The sequence below is a fragment of the Curcuma longa genome, chromosome 2 (assembly GCF_044706935.1).
Source record: "Curcuma longa cultivar G26 ecotype Majalengka, Jawa Barat chromosome 2, ITB_CL_G26_1.1, whole genome shotgun sequence".
Classification (NCBI taxonomy): Eukaryota; Viridiplantae; Streptophyta; class Magnoliopsida; order Zingiberales; family Zingiberaceae; genus Curcuma; species Curcuma longa.
This window is the reverse complement of record NC_133862.1, coordinates 3,219,257-3,238,799: the sequence shown is the minus strand read 5'-3', so window position 1 is coordinate 3,238,799 and position 19,543 is coordinate 3,219,257. Positions and strand designations below refer to the sequence as shown.

General features: G+C 37.8%; 4 protein-coding genes and 1 pseudogene across 5 annotated transcripts; 1 reads left to right on the top strand and 4 right to left on the bottom strand.

Moving 5' to 3' along the window:
• The first annotated feature begins 211 nt into the window (after positions 1 to 211).
• Positions 212 to 2,128, top strand: LOC141822032 (FCS-Like Zinc finger 8-like). 2 transcript variants are annotated; one of them, XM_074709440.1, is made up of 3 exons: positions 212 to 331; positions 472 to 1,217; positions 1,922 to 2,128. In XM_074709440.1, exons 2-3 carry the CDS (start codon positions 487 to 489, stop codon positions 1,962 to 1,964), a joined length of 774 nt encoding a protein of 257 aa, XP_074565541.1. In that variant the 5' UTR covers positions 212 to 331; positions 472 to 486; the 3' UTR covers positions 1,965 to 2,128. The 2 variants fall into 2 exon arrangements, with proteins under 2 accessions (XP_074565541.1, XP_074565540.1); XM_074709439.1 differs by having other exon boundaries at positions 1,919 to 2,128.
• A 1,048-nt stretch (positions 2,129 to 3,176) lies between these two features.
• On the bottom strand, positions 3,177 to 4,460 carry LOC141819539 (uncharacterized; annotated as a pseudogene).
• Positions 4,461 to 7,787: 3,327 nt separating this feature from the next.
• LOC141820440 (putative ribose-5-phosphate isomerase 3, chloroplastic) lies at positions 7,788 to 8,995 on the bottom strand. Its single transcript, XM_074707756.1, has 2 exons — positions 8,500 to 8,995; positions 7,788 to 8,415 (listed from the first exon to the last, which is right to left on the bottom strand). Exons 1-2 carry the CDS (start codon positions 8,884 to 8,886, stop codon positions 7,978 to 7,980), a joined length of 825 nt encoding a protein of 274 aa, XP_074563857.1. The 5' UTR covers positions 8,887 to 8,995; the 3' UTR covers positions 7,788 to 7,977.
• A 2,662-nt stretch (positions 8,996 to 11,657) lies between these two features.
• Positions 11,658 to 14,775, bottom strand: LOC141820448 (protein LIFEGUARD 4-like). The gene is made up of 4 exons (XM_074707768.1): positions 14,517 to 14,775; positions 14,294 to 14,407; positions 12,014 to 12,171; positions 11,658 to 11,861 (listed from the first exon to the last, which is right to left on the bottom strand). Exons 1-4 carry the CDS (start codon positions 14,773 to 14,775, stop codon positions 11,658 to 11,660), a joined length of 735 nt encoding a protein of 244 aa, XP_074563869.1.
• Positions 14,776 to 15,455: 680 nt separating this feature from the next.
• Positions 15,456 to 17,912, bottom strand: LOC141817929 (perakine reductase-like). Its single transcript, XM_074705541.1, has 7 exons — positions 17,813 to 17,912; positions 17,534 to 17,701; positions 17,234 to 17,443; positions 16,886 to 17,058; positions 16,328 to 16,430; positions 16,042 to 16,195; positions 15,456 to 15,664 (listed from the first exon to the last, which is right to left on the bottom strand). Exons 1-7 carry the CDS (start codon positions 17,870 to 17,872, stop codon positions 15,471 to 15,473), a joined length of 1,062 nt encoding a protein of 353 aa, XP_074561642.1. The 5' UTR covers positions 17,873 to 17,912; the 3' UTR covers positions 15,456 to 15,470.
• Between the last annotated feature and the right edge of the window lie 1,631 nt (positions 17,913 to 19,543).

The window sequence follows — 19,543 nt, the reverse complement described above, 5'->3', positions numbered from 1 at the left end:
GACAGGAAAAAGAAAAAACAAAAAAGGAAAAAGAGATAAGGCAGAGAGAGTAGAAAAACAAAAAGCTATAAAAGTAGCATCATGTTGCCAGAAATGGCCATTGTTGCAATCCTCAAGCCTCTTCTTCTTCTTCTTCTTCTCTGTTGTGTCATGGCTGTGTGATCTTCACCGAGCTTCATATAATCATATTGGCCTTTCCTCGCCTTGTTTCTTCATTCAGAAGAGCAACCGCCTCTGTGGTTCCTCCTTGCAGCAACGACTCGTCCTTTTGTGTTTTCCTACCTCAAAATCGGATTTTTAGGCTTCTTGCTTGCGAACTGAGGACGGCCAGGTCTGGAACAATCTTTCTGTTCGTGGATTTGTCTTTGGTTCTTGTATAAAAAGGGAAGAAGAAGAAGAAGAAGAAGAAGAAGAATCATTTCCGTTTCGGTTTCTTGCATGTTTATTCTGGTGTTGTTGTTGCTGTTTCAGGATCAAGAGATTATTATGCTGAGGAAGAAATCGAGGCCAGTTGCTAGGAAACAAGGAAGCTTGATGTCTGAGAAGCAATCTTCTTCTTCTTCTTCTCCTGTTAATGGCGGAAGCACCCAAAGCAAGCCCTCGCCTTTGTCCCTCTTCCCTTCTCCGAGGCTCTTCAGGAGCTTCTCCTGCAAGGGATTCTCAGACCACGAGTCCTCCATGAGCCCTACCTCCATTCTCGAGACCAAGCACCTCTGTAATTCCTTCGGTTCTCTCTCCATCTCCGACAGGCTGCAGCCCAAGAAGCCGTCTTTCGAAAATGGCGGTTCGGAGCCGACGGGCCTCGGCATTCTCGACGCTCTCGCCGGTGACGATAAGCTCGAGGAGTCTTCGGACGCTCCTCCGCGGAGGAGGATGATCGTGTTCGGATCGCAGTTGAAGGTCCAGATTCCTCCTCCCATGGCGTTGCCTACCTCGCCCATCGAGTTCGGCGTCAAGAACAGGGACTCCAAATTGGCCTTGTTCTCCCCCGCGCTGAGGTCGTCCCTGGGGACCGAAGCCCCGGCGCGGGAAACCTTCTCGCCCCGGAGCATTTCGATCAGCGAGATGGAGCGCTCGGAGGACTACACCTGCGTGATCTCGCACGGCCCCAACCCCAAGACCACCCACATCTTCGACAACTGCATCGTGGAGAGCTGCGGCGACGAATTCACCGCGACGAGGAAGACCGCCGCCGCCTTGGACATCTTGACGGACAGGTGAGATCCCTTCCCGTCGTGTTGCGCGTTACTGATGCAGTGCTTTCGCCGGAGAAGTGACCGTGTGCCAAGGGAAGGAAGGCGGCAAGTGTCGCCGTTTTCTTCCCTTCTCGGGCTTTTCCGGCGAGGAGACCCCGCCCTCTCCCAGTAGTCTTTTGATCATGAAACTAGATCGAATTACATTATCTCATTCAAAACAAGAACATCCACAGCAACTCTCTGTAAATTTTGCTGAAACATCTTCATGATTCGAGCATGAAACTGCATCAACTGCAACAAAACTCTTACAGAAAACAAGAAAAACAAAATCGATCAACTTCAAGGCAACGATAAATCCTGATGTCGTTTGCTTTCCGAGACAGACATTTTGATTCCTTGTCACTTTCATGGCCAAGATCAGACGCCACTGCATGAATATTAAAAAAACAAAAAAAACTTCAATAAGGGCCGGTCCCCAGCCTGCTCAGTTGACTTCGCCATCAACGAAAAGCTCTCGCCCAGTTGATCCAGGGCTCTCCGAGCTTCAAACTTTTGTGTGGTCTTCTGAATTATGGATCAAGAACAGATAGTGACACACCATCCATGCCTACCCTTGTCTTCTAGGATATATCATTTCACCTGGTCTGTTCATAATGGTGAATGAAATTTTACTATATCTGTAGTTACTGATGGTAAATATATATGTTTGTTGTTTTTTGCAGCAGTGGATGCCATGATCAAGGGAAGCAGAAGACGACTGGTGCATAGGTCTTGGTGGCTGTGGATTCAAGTTTACTGTCATGAAATGAGGTGTTAGGGTTTAAGAATGGCCATTTTTGTGCCATTTGGAAGTTCTTTGATTGAGGGGGAATGGGATTGGTGAGATTTTGTAGAGGTAAATTAAGCTGAATTAAATCAAGGCTTTTGTAAAGTTCAAATTGCTTCTTGAGTTTGTCATATTTATTGCATGGAACGCATGCCATCGGGATTTTCAAAGAACAATGAATTAAGATTTTTGAAATTAATAATGAAAGAAAATGATACTAGCAATGTTTTGCTTTGCATACGAGAAGAACAATGAATTTATTGGTTTTGGAAACAATGATATGTAAATGCTTTTTAATTTGAGAAAATTGCATTTATTTATTGTTGTTTCGGAAATTGAGACCAACCAACTCAACTATGCTGGAAAAGTTAAGAACGTCTTTGATAACAACCATTGTTTTATTGAGATAATAATATTCATCAATGTTATTTTGGAAAATAATTCATGTATTTATGAGTTTACAAATCAGGATTAAACTTTAATCACAAATTGGCCGGAGATGAAGTTTTGTTATCGGCCCAACTCAATTACTGGGCCGGCTCTGTAAATTGAAATCGGCCCGTTAATTGGTTTAAACTTCGGCCACGTTAACGGGTTGCCATCGTGTCAGATCCGAATAAGGAACAGATCGTTTAGGCCACAATGTTAAATGAAATGACAAATATGCCCTTTATTTTTGGGTTTCTTAGACCATCTCCAACCACAAAATCTATTTTGGTGCATTTTCAACACCAATTTAGTGTCATTTCAACACCAAATTTTTTTTTCAACTCCAACCAATACACATCATTTCCTACACTAAAAGGAATATTCCTTAGAATATTCTATTTTTCCATCTTATAATTTATTATTTAACATACATATTAATTTGTTAAATATTTTTATTGTGATCATAATTATTATTAAAATTAATATTTTTATGGTACTTAATAACTAATTTTTATAATATTATATTTTTAATTACAAGAAAATAAATATTAGTACATTCCTTCTTAATTTTGGTAGAAATAATTTAGTAGACATACTGTTATTTAAAATAATACACAATCATAAACAATTAAGATAAAATATTTTAAATATTTTCACAAAACAAATAACACTTCATTGAAAATACACCATTATGAACCTTAATTATCAGAATTACCATATTGTTCCTACAAATGCTCAATTAATGCATTTTTAAGGGCAAAGTGAGCATTTTTATTTTTGATTCCTTCATATCTAGCAAGAAACTCTTGAAATCGGGTATTGTCATCTACTGTTGTATCAACATCTACAGCCGACAGGACTTCACCTTGATCAACAATTGATGCATTCATATTGCGTTCATCTTTAATTATCATATTATGCATAATAATACATGAAGTCATTATATCATGTAAAATATTTTTCTGTCAAAAACGTGAAGGTCCTGCAACAATTGCAAAGCGTCATTGAAGCACTCCAAATGCTCGCTCAACATCTTTTCTACATGCCTCTTATTTCATTGCAAACAACTTATTCTTTGTACAGCGTGGATCATGAATTGTTTGAACAAGTGTAGACCATTTTAGGTATATACCATCAGCTAAATAGTAACCCATATTGTACTCTTTTCCTTGAATGACATAACGAGCAAGGGGAGCAATACCTTGAGCAAGGTTAGAAAAAAGATTAGAAGACTCCAATACATTAATGTCATTGTTAGATCCGGGTAAATCGAAATATGCATGCCATATCCAAAGATCGTAATCAGCTACAACTTCTAGAATAATTGTTGACTTTCCATTGCGACCAGAATATTACCCAGCCCATGCTGTTGGGTAATTTTTTCACCTCCAATGCATGCAATCTAGACTATCCAACATATCTAGGAAAACCACGTTGCTCACCAATATGAAGAAGTCTGGCAACATCATTAGCATTGGGTGATCACAAGTACTGTCCTCCAAATACTTCAACAACATCACGACAAAATCTTTTCACACTTTCTATGGCAGTTGATTCTCCTATTTTAATGTACTCATCAGTAGCGTCTGCCGGTACACCATATGTCAATATTCAAAATGCAGCTGTCATTTTTTGTAAACCTGACAAACCAATATTTGAAATCCAACTCTGTCTCTTTTATGCACAAAATAATTATCATGATTACTAACCACATTAAAAATACGCATAAATAAATTTCTTCCCATTCGGAATATTCTTCGAAACATTGCAGCATTATATGTAGGATTTTCGGCAAAGTAATCATTGAATAAATTACAATCAGCAGCTTCTCTATTACAATTGATTATTATGTGACCAGGAATAGATCCTCAATGTTTGCCTTTGTTGCTTTCTTCACTCAGATGATTCAAAATGACTTGATTGTTGCGACAAATCGCTTGAGTGATAAGCCTTCTGTGTGCTTCAAATATTTCATCATCTTTAGAGCTTGAGGATGATAAATTTGACATACCTTCATATCTAACATTTATTTTTTGAGATGAAGAATGTGGTTGAATTATTTTCAGTTATGGTATGTATTTATAATGCATAATGCACACAACATTATTATTTTTGCAGGCAACAGGACATTACAATGCACACACCATTATCATTATTTCAGAAAGACGGGACATCACAATGCACACACCATTATCATTATTTCAAAAGATAGGACATCACAATGTACACACAACATGATTATTTTTGCAGGCGATGGGACATCATAATACACACACTATTATCATTATTTTAAGGAGATGGGACATCACAATGCACACACAACATTATTATTTTTGCAGGCGATGAGACATCACAATGCACACACCATTATCATTATTTTAGTAGATGGGACATCACAATGCACACACAACATTATTATTTTTTGCAGACGACAAGATATCACAATGCACACACTATTATCATTATTTCAAAAGATGGGACATCACAATACACACACAATATTATTATTTTTGCAGGCAACGAGACATCACAATGCACACACAAATCTTATATAATGCACATAAGTTTTTCCTATATAATGGGCATACTAGACATGGCCATCACAATGCACCTTTACTCTTGAAAAAAATGAATTTGTCTCATTCATCATCCTACTCAGTTGAAGAAGATAAATATTTATGTCATGTTTATCTTCATATTTCTCAAAATCCAATCATAGGAATCAACCAAAAGAAGGATCAATTTTGGACAAGAGTTGAGATGGAGTATAATCTAGATCCAAATTTTAAAAATTCAAAGCGACCTAGAAGATCATTACAAAAAAGAATGAATACTATCATTGCTGCTATTTCCAAATTGAATGGTTGCATACGAGCAAATCAAAGAATTGAATCCAAGTGAAGCATCAGAGGAAGATATTGTAAGTTGTTATCATCATTTATTTTGTAGAGTATATCAATTTTATAATCAATATCTAATTTAGTTATTAATTCTGTTTCTTAATTATATTATTTTTTTACAGATGAATCGTGCTCAAATGTTATTAGTGCAAGATCCTAATTACTCAAAGGGCTTCAAATTTGGACATGTGTGGAGCATTCTTCAAGGTATTGAGAAATTCAACAGTGACAACATCAAAACTGCATCTACGAGAGTGCAATGACAAATTTCTCAAGCTGATTATTCTCAATCTTAGAATCTCCAGAAAGATGTTTATTCATCTTCATCTTCACGTGTCTCTTCGTTTAATCTTTAATATCACTGATTCGGACAGTGGTGATACTTCAACTAAACGACCTATTGGGGTGAAGAAAGCAAAACTGAAGAGAAAGAATGAACAACCACTCACAAAAATGGTTTCACAGAATGACGAACTTGTTGCGGCATTGGATCGAAGTACCGATGTTGCTATATTCAAGGAAGAGAATAAAATTTTATTCAAAGATTTGAATACCATCGCCGATCCGATAATGCGTGAATTTATTCACGGTGAACAAGTCAGAATTATGCAAAAGAGGACTAAAAACTAAAAATCTCAATCAATTCCACATCAAGGAGAAGGATCTAAATTAAATTTAATTCGTCTCAAGAAGAAGGACAAGAATCTCAAGATCCTTTGAATGACTCCGGTAAATTTCATGATTATTTCGGTGATTTATTGGGAAGTGATTTTTCAGAATATTAAACATTAATTTGTTTAATATTGCAATGTTATTATAGTTATTTTAAATGTATATTTACTTTAGTATTTGTCACATCTTTAAATTGTATGCTGGGTATGTATTTTACATTTATGCATTTTAAAATTTTAAATGTTTAATTGTGTGTTTGTTATGAAATTACCAATATTATAAATTTTAAAATATTTATAATCTTAGTAATATAACAAATATTTTAAATATTACTTATTTAAGTTAATAACTAATATAAATTTATAATATATAAAATTTACAAAATAAATTTAATTAAATTAAATAATATTAATTTATAATATTTAAGAATATTTTAAATATAAATTTAATATTATAATATATTTATTTAAAACAAACGGGTAACTATTTTGGTGCAAGGAATACTTGCACCATTTTAGTGTAAAATTAGGGGTCTCCATTGGAGAATAATTGATGCCCCTTTTACACCAAAATGGTGTAAAAGGGTATCCGTTGGAGATGGTCTTATTTCTATATATACCGGTGTCAATTCGTCGCAACCCCCACACAAGCTGTTGCCCGCTTCTCCTCTTAATCACTTTGTTGTGTAAATTTCACCATATTGGCGATGGATTCATATTCAATTTTTACGATCTGATTAATTTTAAAGATGATCAATCTAGTCTCACGAAAATTTCTCATTGATCATCAAGATAAATCAGATAATTGTTGGAGGGCCCGACCGCTGCATTATAAGTTTGGAGGCGCAATGAAGCCACTCTAGGTTCTATGGGAGTACATGAACAACAAAGAATCAGACCGCATGAGCTATACCTTTGTCATCATAGTTACTCGAATAGTTTTAAAGCCACTTACACAAGTTATAACGATTTAAATAAGTTTACATAATTTATACTAAGTTTTGCTACAGTTTAGACTATCAATAATTTTGATAAAATTGAAATAATTTTGATGAAGTTGATAAAAAAATATTTTAAAAAATTAAGCTAATTTATATTAACAACTATAATCACATTATAACTATAATACCAACCAACCAACCAACCAATGATTTAGTTTTTTCTTAAAAAAATTTAACTTGTTTTTATAAATTGGCAATTCTAAAAATAAAGGGGTAGAATAGAAACTTTATTTATTTTACTAAAAAATTCTTTAGGGTTTTTAAACTCTTGTTATTTCACTCGTAAATTATTAACAAATGAGGAGATGAAGGATTCGATACTTGATGATGATCCTATTTAGGGATGTAATCGAACCAAACTGGCCCGAATAGTAAGAGGCTCGAGCTCGAGTTCGATTCATTTTTCCTAAGTTCGAGTTCTGCTCGAGTTCGATTCAAGCTTTAATTCTTAAATTCGAGTTCGGCTCATAATGAAATTAAATAGTTCATGAATGACTCGAGCTCGGTTTGAAAAGGCTTGTTTTAAAGTTAACGAATTTAATTCGAGCTCGGTTCGAAAATAACTCGTTTAAAAGTTAAACGAGCTTAGTTTGAGCTTGACTCGTTAATATATAACAAACACGTTCGTAATCTTTAAACAAACATGTTCACGAGCTCACGAACCAAATACCGTTAAACTCGAGCTCGATCGATAATATTTTCAAATTCGAGCTCGGTCGATAATATTTTCAAACTCGAAATCAGGCTCGAGCTCGGCTCGTTAACTTAATCGAACGAACTCAAATGAATTTTTTTTTGAATCGAAACTCGAGTAGCTCGTGAGCAGTTTGACTCGTTTACACCCCTAATCCCAGCCAGAACAGAATGCAGTCATTCAATTCAATGCTCAGATAGCTGTGCGTTGCAAGAAGAAGCAATTGACGATGCACATCGAATCCATGGCGATGGTCGAACTCACTTCGCCTTCACGGCGACTCCGTCTTTCCCCGCGATTATGACGGCGGTCGCCATGTCCAGAAACAATCCGTGCTCCACGACGCCTTCGAACGCCGAGATCTCTTCTCCGGCCGCCGCAGCATCTTTGATCGGCGTCTGGAAGTACAAGTCGACGATGTAGTTCGAGTTGTCCGTGACGTAAGGCTTCCCGCCATCGTCCAGGCGGAGCTTAGCTTCGCAGCCTTGTTCGCGGAACAGCTCTTGCAGTCTCGTCAGGTTGTACTTCCAGCAGAACTGCACGACTTCCACGGGCATCGCCAGCCCGCTTCCTCCCAGCCCGGAGACGAGCTTCGTCTCGTCCACGACGACGACGAACTTCTCGGAGGCGGCCTCGACCATCTTCTCCCGAAGTAGGGCGCCTCCACGGCCCTTGACAAGATTCAGATCTGGATCAACCTGTCACAATTCCGGAATCAGAAGAGCATCGAGAAAGAGGCGTATATATGCATCAATGGTTCACCAAAAAGTAGGGATTTTGACCTCGTCGGCCCCGTCGATGGCGAGATCGATCCGCGGGTGACCGTCGAGGGTGGAGAGCGGGATCCCCAGCGAGAGGGCCTGCTCGTAGGTGCGCTTGGAGGTGGGAACGCCGACGATGTCGGTAAGCTTCCCGGAGGCGAGGAGGGCCCCGATCTCCGCGACCACGAAGGCGGCGGTGGAGCCGGTGCCCAGGCCGAGGACCATGCCGCTGCTGACGTACTCGACTGCCTTGACGGCCGCGAGTTTCTTGAGGTCGTCCTGGGTGAGGGCAGCGGGGGCAGAGAGGGCTCGGATCAGGAGGGGGCGGCGGCGGACGCGGGAACCGCCGCGGCGGAGGAGGAGGGAGGAGGAGGAGGAGGAGGGGGGGAGGAGGGAGGAGACGGCCATTGGAATGGTTGGGCGTCTATGAGATGGTCGAAGAGAAAGGGGGCGCGGGCGCCTTTTTGATGGGGATTTGGGAGGTCCGAAGCGAGTGGTGGTTGAGAGGATTGGCCGATTGGGGTTGGTGGTGAGCAGATGCAATTGTAACAAAGAGTATAAATTTATATAATTAACCATTTTTTAAAAAATAATTATAAACAATCAATAATATTTTTTTATTTTTTTAAAAATATTTTTTTATAATCTAGATATTTAAATTAATTTTAAAAATAGATAATCTTTTTTTTAAATTCATCTGTGGTATAAATCTATAATACAATTTATATCGTACTAAGTAATTGAAATGAGAGAAAATAAAATAAGATTGTATAAATATGTAAAATAAGATTGTGTAAATAAAACGAGGTTGTGCTCTTATTTTCTAAGGTGCATAGCTAAGAGAAGGTATTTAGTCACCTCTAGCACTCAGACTCGTAAGGGACAATAGTCTATTCTTTTAAGATTTGTTTACTTTGATGAAAAATATCAAAGACAGAAATATGTATACATATATTGTTATGGTTGTGTTGGACCGGGCCCAAAGAGTCAATCATGAGTTTAACCTAAGACAAATGACTCGACGCCATGCCCGACTGCCAAATAGGTCTATTATAGGGTTAGTCTAAGTTAGTTCTCGACTCGGGAGTCGAATCCCTATTCAAGCCGAATCCTCTCACGGAGCCGATTTCTCACGAAGCCAATTCCTCAATGCCCAATGCACAGCTCCGAGTCGAACCCTTATTTGGGTGTCATCCCATGGATCCGATTCCTCCTACGAACTAGCGGCCGCCCAGTCGGCTCGGATACCTCACCTTTATTCAGATTCGGCTAAGGTCCATGCCGAATGGTCATCATGGTGCCCGACTCCGTCAATCCCATCATTTCTTCTGACACTCCTATACTCTTGTATTTATGATCGCCGTCCTAACACCCACGTGCGAAATGACCTTACGAGCGTATGTCAATGATGGGACTGATATTTTGATCATCCTATCACCTCTAACAAGGTCATTACCGATGATGGAACACGTTCTTAACTAGGACATGACATTACGCCCTTTTCCTGTATATATACAGCCACTCCCCTCTACCCTCAGGTACACACGCACACATAGACTCACAGCTCTTCTTCTTCTCTTCCCCGCTTGTTTTCTCCATCTCCCTCGCTGACTTAAGCTTCGGAGTGGTCATGTCTTTTACCCCCTGACCTTCCCTCTCACTTTTGTGTTAATATATATATATATATATATATATATATATATATATATATATATATATATATATAATAATGGAGTTTCATATGTAATTTTTGTAAGATCATTGTAATGGATGTGTGCACAAGGGGAGAGGTCAATAACCATAACCTAGAAATCAAATTGTTTTTGCAAGACAAAGTCAATTCAAACATTAGTCATTGTGGAGGTGCTCGTATGTGAGTTAGTTATTCATGTCGAGCATTTTCACATCAGAAACGAAATAAAATAAAAACAATAATAACATTGTGATTTATGTGGTTCGAATACTCTGCTCTTACTCTATGATCTAGGAGTCATTAGGTGTGTAACTTCTGATAAATTCACTAGATTTACTCCTTGAAATGAGGCAATGCGGCAAGCCTCATACACCCTCTAACCTTTTGAGATGATTACAAGTAATACTCCTATCAAATATAAATAAATATAAAAAATTTGAAAAAGAAAATTACCAAGAGCTTTAGAATAAATCCTTCCCTTAAGATTTCAAGCCATTGGAAATAATTTGGGCAATTGGTCACAACAAAATCATAAATAATTTTGTGCACCCTATTTTATCACCAAAGAAACCTCCAAGACTTTTTACAAAGTTGTAACGACTCTATTTTGCTTACCTCTAGTCGATTGAACCAATCTTCATGCAACTAATGGAACAAATATAGTCATTGCACATCTAATAACTCTCATTTTTCAATTGATTGGATAGAGCATACACTTGATTGCTACTTAAATAGAAACATTCTATTCTCTAAACCTTACATTCAATCAACTAACATTCTATTTCAATTTTAGTAAATCGACTTGAACATTCCTCCTTTACTTGAGTTACTACAGTGGGATCTATTTTTTCATAATTGAAATTTTCACACAAATCACTAGGTATTCTAACCCTTACCTAACTACACATATCATCTATGATGATGCTTCATAAAAGTGAAAGTCTAAGATTATATTCTCTCATAATTTCTCACAGCTCTCATACCTCAAGTTCTTTAACTTGGTGAATATTATTTATTTATTTATGGTCTTACGATGGCGAGCATTTAATTTATTTAGCAAAGAAACTTCATCAGTTGCTTATCACAACCAACATGAAAGATCTAAAAAAGATAGAAGAGCATAGATTCGATCCATGGCGTACCTGGTTCACGTTCCATGGCTCTGAGATGATGCTTAGCATATTCCCTCTGTTCCCTTTTTGTTTTTCTGTGTTTGCAGAACCAGACTGGTTTGGCTCGACCGGCAATGCAATACAGAAAGCCTGATTGAACAGAAGCTTTAATCATAAGTTTAATGCGGCTGCTGTTGCATTGAGTAGTACACAACATTGGATAGGAAATTGCCAGCCAGAATACACAAATAACAGGTGGTTCCTAAGTATGATTGCAACTCCATTCTCCCACCGCAAGAGGAATCTGAGCATGGACATTAGTATACAGCTCCTTAGATCAGTAAGCACCTAAAGCAGCAAGTGAGGAAGGAAGGCTAGGATTCCGCGTTGCATATTGTTAGCACTGCTGTGAAGAGGTTGATGACGTCGAGATATAAAGAGATGGCTGCGCAGATGTACTGGTCGTAGCTGTGACGCTTGATGAGGTTGTCGGTGTCGTAGATGATGAAGCCAGAGAATATGATGGCTGCCAAGCAACCGTAGATCGTCGTCGAGACCTTTCCCATCGGGATGAAAATCTGCACCAGTGAATACTTTGTAAGTATCAGAGCATTTCATCAAAATGCACCCTGCAAAACTGGTCTTTATCAAAGCACATTCTAATAATTCTGCTTGTGATTTTTTTTGTTCATTTAAAATATTATAAGTTAATAGCAAGTAGAGTGGCAACCTGGATGAGGCAATACAACATGAGGACAATAAGGGATGCGCACAAGAATGGGCCGAGGAAGTTGAAGTCGTAGCCTCTTTTAGCTGCCCAGAAAGTGTAGAAAGTGAGACCCACGAAGACGACGACAGTGAGAGCTGCAGCTTCCAACACAACTTTGCCTGGACCAACCAAAAGATTGGCGAGAAGTTGCTGATCAAATAAATCTCAGTTGAAGAGGTGACAAGGAATAGAAATTTCAGGCGAACGATTATGCTTTGTTTTGATGTAGTTTAGAAATCTACTAAAGATAAATATGTACTTTTCCAAACAGTACTGAGCAGAACTAATTACAGAATTTGAGGTAGTTTCACTGGACACAGCCTTGTTTGATGGAGGAGAATAAAAACAATGTAATTGTTGAATGAGAAATGGCATCAACACTAATAAATTCAATGATAAATAAAATGGTTAATTTTGTTCTTGTTCTCATTGAATCATTCTATTCCTGGCCTAGTTGTCACAGTCAGTAAATTTGGTCCAATCGACTAGGGTTATTGAGTTCATGCGTCACAAGCCACTCAAGATGATTAAACTAGTCAATACATCTAACCTAGATGAACGTCCATTTAATGTAGTTTGCTAGTGTCACATAATAGCTGATTTATGCTCAATTAGCCTAGCTTGAAAACTCTTTTTGTCCATTTTCTTGCTCGATTTGGCTTGCTTGGCCAATCCAGTTAGCCCGCTTGAATCATCAAACTTTCTTAGTTGACTTGGCTTATTTGACTCAATTGACTCTCACATTTTGCTCGCTCGATCAAATTCTATTGGCCAATCGACTGCTAGGATTGGTCATCTCGACCAATTCCTCTGCTCTATCCAACCCAAGTAATTTTATTTTCTACTTGATCCACTGTGCACATCTCAACAATCTTTTAAGCATTATTTCTAAGACAACCCATGAATTAGCCAAATTCATTCCTCTCACTCAACTTGCACAACTCATTGGGTTCATCCTGCACACCAAACCAAATTAACTACTTCAGTGCCTTGACATGATCAACATGTTCAACTTACTTGATCCATCCAACATGATTGACTCAACAAACTAATCAACTCATTACTTCGTTCAGGCCTACCATTTGACTTTTGCATTTAGTAGATCCTTTAAACTCATTCAATGCATCCAACTTAATCAACTGGTTTGACCTAGTTGACTCAGGTCACTCACTCAAGTTGGCTAATCTATCTAACGTATTATCTCATGTTGCTTTGGTTGATACACTCGATAAACTTGTTTGACTACATGCATTCATGTACTTGGAGAACGAGAAATGTCAAATTCTCAGGCTATAGTAATGAATGGGAATGAAATCCTCATGTCAGTAGAGTGGTAGCCATTTTTTAAACGAATCTATCCAAAGGCTGAAATAAAATCACTTTCATTTTATTCCTCCCTATCAAATTTATGCTTAGAAGCAAAGAAAAAAGCATCCTTTTTCACGCATGCAGTATTTCACTCAGGCATTTTGCTAAATCATGTCCCTTGTGTTCTCTATCCACCAAATCACGCTAGCTTTTCTATTTGGTTTTTATTAAAGCCTCTCAAACTTTATTCCCACTTTACTCTTTTGCTTTCAATTCAACCTGAAATCCAAAATTTATTTAACCATACAAATTAATTTGAAAACCAACATGAAACATAATTTTTACTTATTTTTCCCTAAATTATTTCAATCTAAAATGATAATATCTTATGGTATATTGCACCTTAATAATCGTGAAAAAAAATATAAGGGTTTGACAATCAAGTTGCACGACGAAATACTAAAAAACGACATAAAATGAGCCATAAACTAAATGATGATGTGCTTTTTTTAATACACAGAAATACTCTCTCTTCTTTTTTTTTGAACTCATTCTAATCTAAATGACCATTTTGTAGTCTCTCAAGCTCTAATTATGCATAAACATGTAATGGTTTGATAATGGAAAAAAGAGAACTGGTTCTGAATTTAGAAAAGAAAAAACAGAATAAATTTAGCAGAAACGTCATTTGATAAGATATATAATCCATAAGAATCGAAAGATGCCCTTTAAGGAACAAAAATGGAAAAAAAAAATCAAATATTAATCAGATTTCTCCATTTCCACAAGCAAATTTCATGAATGTCGACAATGTAACTGAATATAATATCGTGGAAAGAAGCAAAACGATTTGGCTTAAAACAAAGAATCATACGAATGGCAAAATTTCTAACAAATCTTGAAAAAAAATTGCGATAAAAAATTGGTGATTACCTTTCGAATTCGCGCATGCCATCCCGATTGCCAAGCTCATGCAGATGGTAAACAGCGTGAGGAGAATGAGGTTCAATGGGTGGCGCTCGCGGAAGTAAATCATCGGCAGCATCACTTCCATCGATTTCCACAAACACAAAACAAATCACCGATCGACCCCAACATTTCCGATCGAAGAAGAAGAACGAAGGAAGGGCGATTGATCGATCGAAGCCCTAGGTACCTAAAAAAGGGGAGACAACGATGACGATGAGGACGACGAGGGAGGCGGTGGTGTGGGAGAGGAGGAAGCCGCGGATGGGCTGGACGAAGTTGACGACGCAGGCAACGGCGATGGTGAGGAAGATCTGGAAGCAGACGATGGAGTAGACTTTGCGTACGAAGGCCCACCGGATCTGAGGGTTCTCCGTCATGTTGGGGTACAGGGCCGCGTCGCCGGAGCCGGCCTCGATGTCGCCGTCGCCTCCCCTGCGCTTCGTCATATCGGCCGGCCGGAGATTCTAGCGATTCCGATTTCGGAGAGGGATCTTGATCGAGGGAGGGGAAGGCAAGCAACCGACGGATTTGAGGAGGACGACGAGGAGGCAGTGGTGGTGGAGGTTTCCATTTATAGTGTGACCGTGATGCACTGCGGTTGGCTTTTCCGTTTTGAGGCAGGGTCAAATTTCACTTTAACCCCTACATTGTTTGAAATTCTCATTTTTATTTCGCCTGTTCTGGCGTATATTTAGTAATTTAGATTCTATCACTAAAATTGACATTAAGATTTTTTTTTGTATTATCCATTTGAATTTGCAATTATTTATAATTTATATAATTAAAGCTTATTTATATTAGTCAAATAATATAATATAATATAATCTCAAATAAAGTATCAAATCACTCCCAAATAAAGTCTCAAATCACTCCTCATGCTATTGGTTATTATATATTTCACACAAGTGGAAGAAAATATGAGCATAACTCAAATAGTTGGCACAAACCCAGCTTAGTGATGATGATACAAGGAAAACCTATGATACGATAAGGTATGTGATGTGATCATGAATATTTCTATAAAAGTTGAAATCCGCTACCCCAACAGTCTCACAAGGTCGGTCCCACGATCATCTGTGAAGTAAATTGAAAAGCTACAGTTGACTACGACGAAAGAGGTTCAAGATTCTGAATATGAAGCCTATGCTGATGGATTTCCATGTAAAGGAGGTGTGTCAGCATGCTGCCAATTGATGGATTCGCCGATACTGAACGATCGATAGCCTAAGACCTCTTCTTCTGGGACTGCATCGGTTAATTCTTTCAGATCCTCCTTCGTCAACCTCACCTTCAAAGAGCCAATGTTTGAATCCAAGTTCTTCAGCTTGGTTGTTCCTGAGTGAAGGGAGAAGAATTTATGGATCAAATTAAGCAAGTAGCTTGATAATTCTGATTGTCAATAGGAACTTCAAGTTATACAAATAGTGTTAAATGTATGCTCGAAAAGTTGTGGCTTGACATGAATTAATAGTGACATTTGATAGCTAAACGTGTTTACTAACAATTGATCTACATCCTATTCCATGAATATAAACGTCAGATATCGTCCAGGAACTTATGATCAACCAAAGTGGATCGACAAGAATTAACTGTGATACTCAATTATTGAACTTGTTTTTTTACTAACAATTTATATGCATCTCATTACATGATATAAACTTCAGATAACTTTTATTTTCATTGTACTGATAATAATATGAACAATTGCATACCTGGGATAGGAACCACATCATCTCCTTGATGGAGAACCCAAGCTAGAGCTAGTTGAGCAGTGGAACATTGATGTTTTTTGGTCAGATTCTCTACTCGGACGTACAAAGTTTTGTTCTTTTCCAAATTCTCTGCCCCAAACCTTGGAATATTGGTCTTGCAAAGTCAAGAACATTGCACAAATTGATCCTCAGTGACCAGTATGTTGGAACCAATTTATGGCAAACCATCCAGTTAAACATCACCAAAATTGCTCAAGAAATGTTACAGTTGGATAAGAGACCATACCAAAGCCATAGGCGCATTGGTAGGCAAACTTTCTGTGACTCCTCGACCACCAAAAAAGCCACGTCCAAGAGGGCTGTAAGGAACTATCCCGATACCAAGTTCTCTACATGTACATTAGATATAACATAAGAGCAAGGATCATTACTAGTTGCGCCATTATGGACAATATCTCAAGATAGCATATTTGGCATAGTGAGTGAAAAGCAAGAAGTCAAGGAATGGAAATTTTTCTTGTGTTTTCTCTCCAATTTATCGATCAATAAACAAGGAAGAGATTCTTGAAGTTTTGTGCTTCAAACAAACAAATTTTTGGAAGTGAGAAACACTAAAACAGCAAACCAACAAGTTGATTTCACTAGTTTATAGTTTTGAAGCTCATAAGTTTGCATAAAAACATGATCCAATGTGACTCATTTTCAGTGTTCGATATTCCTCATTATTACATGACAATATGTGCATGTTATCACGGAATACAGAAACTCAGAAACGCATCTGATACTGCAATACAAAAGCAAATCTGATGTTAACTTCAGATAAAGTTGAAAATTGCATTCAGACCTGCAGAGTGGGACTATCTCTGGCTCAATGTCCCGAGTCCACAGAGACCATTCCATCTGCAATGCACTGATTGGATGCACAGCATGTGCACGTCTGATCGTATTCGGACTTGCCTCTGAGAGCCCAATGTATTTCACTTTACCTTCTTCCACCAATTTCTTTAGTTCCCCCATCTGCAAAGAAATTAATAGCAGAATGGATAGTTATGCTCATAACTACATGATAGAAATCATATCTAATCCTTACAGTCTCCTCTATCAGCACAATCTTATCAACTCAGTGCTGATAGTAAAGATCAATGTAGAATGCAACTGAGAAAGTTTAAGATCAACATGGCAAAGCCCTTACAGTCTCTTCTATTGGCACAGTCTTATCGACTCGGTGCTGATAGTAAAGATCAATGTATTCCACTCCGAGCCGCTCCAAACTTTCCTCGCAGCACGCCCGCAGGTACTCAGGCTTGCCATTGATCACCACACCTGTGGCACTAGAAGCAGAAGGGGAAATCCCAAACTTTGTGGCTATTTGGATCTCCTCGCGCGGCAATTGCTTCAAGGCCTAAAGGCAATTTGTCAAAAATATCAACTTTTGTTCACCCGATGCAAAATTCCCACAAGCAGGCAAGCAGAGGAGCAATGAGATACGAACCTTCCCAAGCAAGACCTCGTTGGTGCGAGGTCCGTAGAAGTCGGAGGTGTCAAAGAAGGTGATGCCATTGTCAAAAGCATGCTTGATGATGGCGATGCCGGCTTCATCAGTAACAGGAGCGTTGTATACACCAGTGAGACCCATGCAGCCAAACCCTAATTTGGAAACCTACCATCCATCACCACACCACACCACATTTGAAGTCAAAGAGCAATCTTTACAGCAAATTTACAACAGAAAACAGCAATCCATAAGAAATAACAAGAGATCTAGTTGTACCTCCAAACCCTGGGTGCCCAACTTCACTCTAGGGATTTGGACCTGCACCTGCGCCGCCATTGCTGCGGAGTTAGATTTGGGTTGAGGGTTTGGAATGGATTCAAAAACAAGATTGTTGGATGAATCATGGCGCAAATCGATTAAATAGATGGCAAAGGGCAATGAATGGGGATGAAGGTGACGTAAGGAATGACCTCAGCTGAGCTTCTAGAAAATTGGCGGCCTCCATCAGAGCCCTAAGCTTCATTTTGCTCAATTTTATTTACTTTTAAAAATAATACAAATAATAATTTTTCTTGAATTTGATCAATTATTTTTTTTTTTAAAATACTAACTCGAACCAACTTGATATCTTAGTCATTCGAAACATGTTCAAGTGTATATGAAAAATAATAATCTTGTATTTCTTTCTTCTCTCGATCTAATATTACACGACACTATCTTAAACTCGATTTTATTGAGATATTTTAACTAAAAGTAAAATTATAAGAATTATACAATTAAACGCAAGACTTATGATTCATATGATAATATCGAACCTTAGACCCCAACAAATGCACCGACTCGAATTAGTCAACTCGAAAAATTGAATATTTGAATTATCATGTCTAAGGAAAATGTATAAAAATAAATAAATATCAAATAAAAATTACTTGTAGGATTCAAGTGATCATGAGAGGAGATAGTGGTATTTTAATCATTTTATTTCTCTTTTTTTATGATAAATATGGATGAGCAAACGGTACAACGTTAGACTATGTTTATTTGGAGAGAGTGCAATTAGGAGAAAAGAAGAGAAGAAAAAAAGAGAAGAAATATACATGTGTGTATTATCCTCCATTTTCAAGGGGGTGGAAGAAGTGTATGGCATTTCGATAATATATGGCTCTCGAATAGTTTATGGCGCCTTTTGATGATCCAACGATTGATGTTTGATAATTAAAGAAATATGATCATTCATCTTCTTCGACCTTTTTTCAGTCTAAAGAAATATGTCGATGGCTTATGACATTCAATATGATGGATTCAGTATGGTTGATGGCATCACTAAACTTTCTGTAATACTTTTACTCTATATCAATTTGTCCAAATAAAGAGAGTTTTATGTAACGGTATGACTTTATACGCATGAAGTTAAATCATGAAAATAATCTCTTATAATATGTGATAAAATTATATATAATAGATCCAATATAATTCAATTCTTTTCTAACTCCCACAAGAGCTTCATATAATAAATTAATTTTTGTATCAACTATTTCTTCATCTTTTATAAGTAAACATAGTCTTATTTTATGGAGAGCTAAGACACATATGGGTTTGCAAGGCTTAGAAGTTGATGGGGCTCATAGGATTCTATTGTAGCAAAAGATGATTTCGCTCATTTCAATAGTCTATAATCCGTTCTCAGATTATGTAAAAGGAAGTAAATCACAAAATTAACTTATAACTGACCGCTAAGTGGCTAGAGGATGGGAGATATTTTTTCTGTGAGGACATGCGTCCATGGGGCCCATAGGATTTTATCCTCGTGGTTTGTTGTGTTTCGTGGGACCTACTTGTTAGACATTCTTAATAGTTGTTCATGCTCATAATAATTTCATGTGGGTGCACTCATGTCTATGTGGCCCACAATTCAGGACTTAAACTAAGGTGGCCCTCTAATTCAATTCAATTAGGTTATTTCACATATATTTGAATTGGATAATTCAGATGTTTGAATTTCACCGA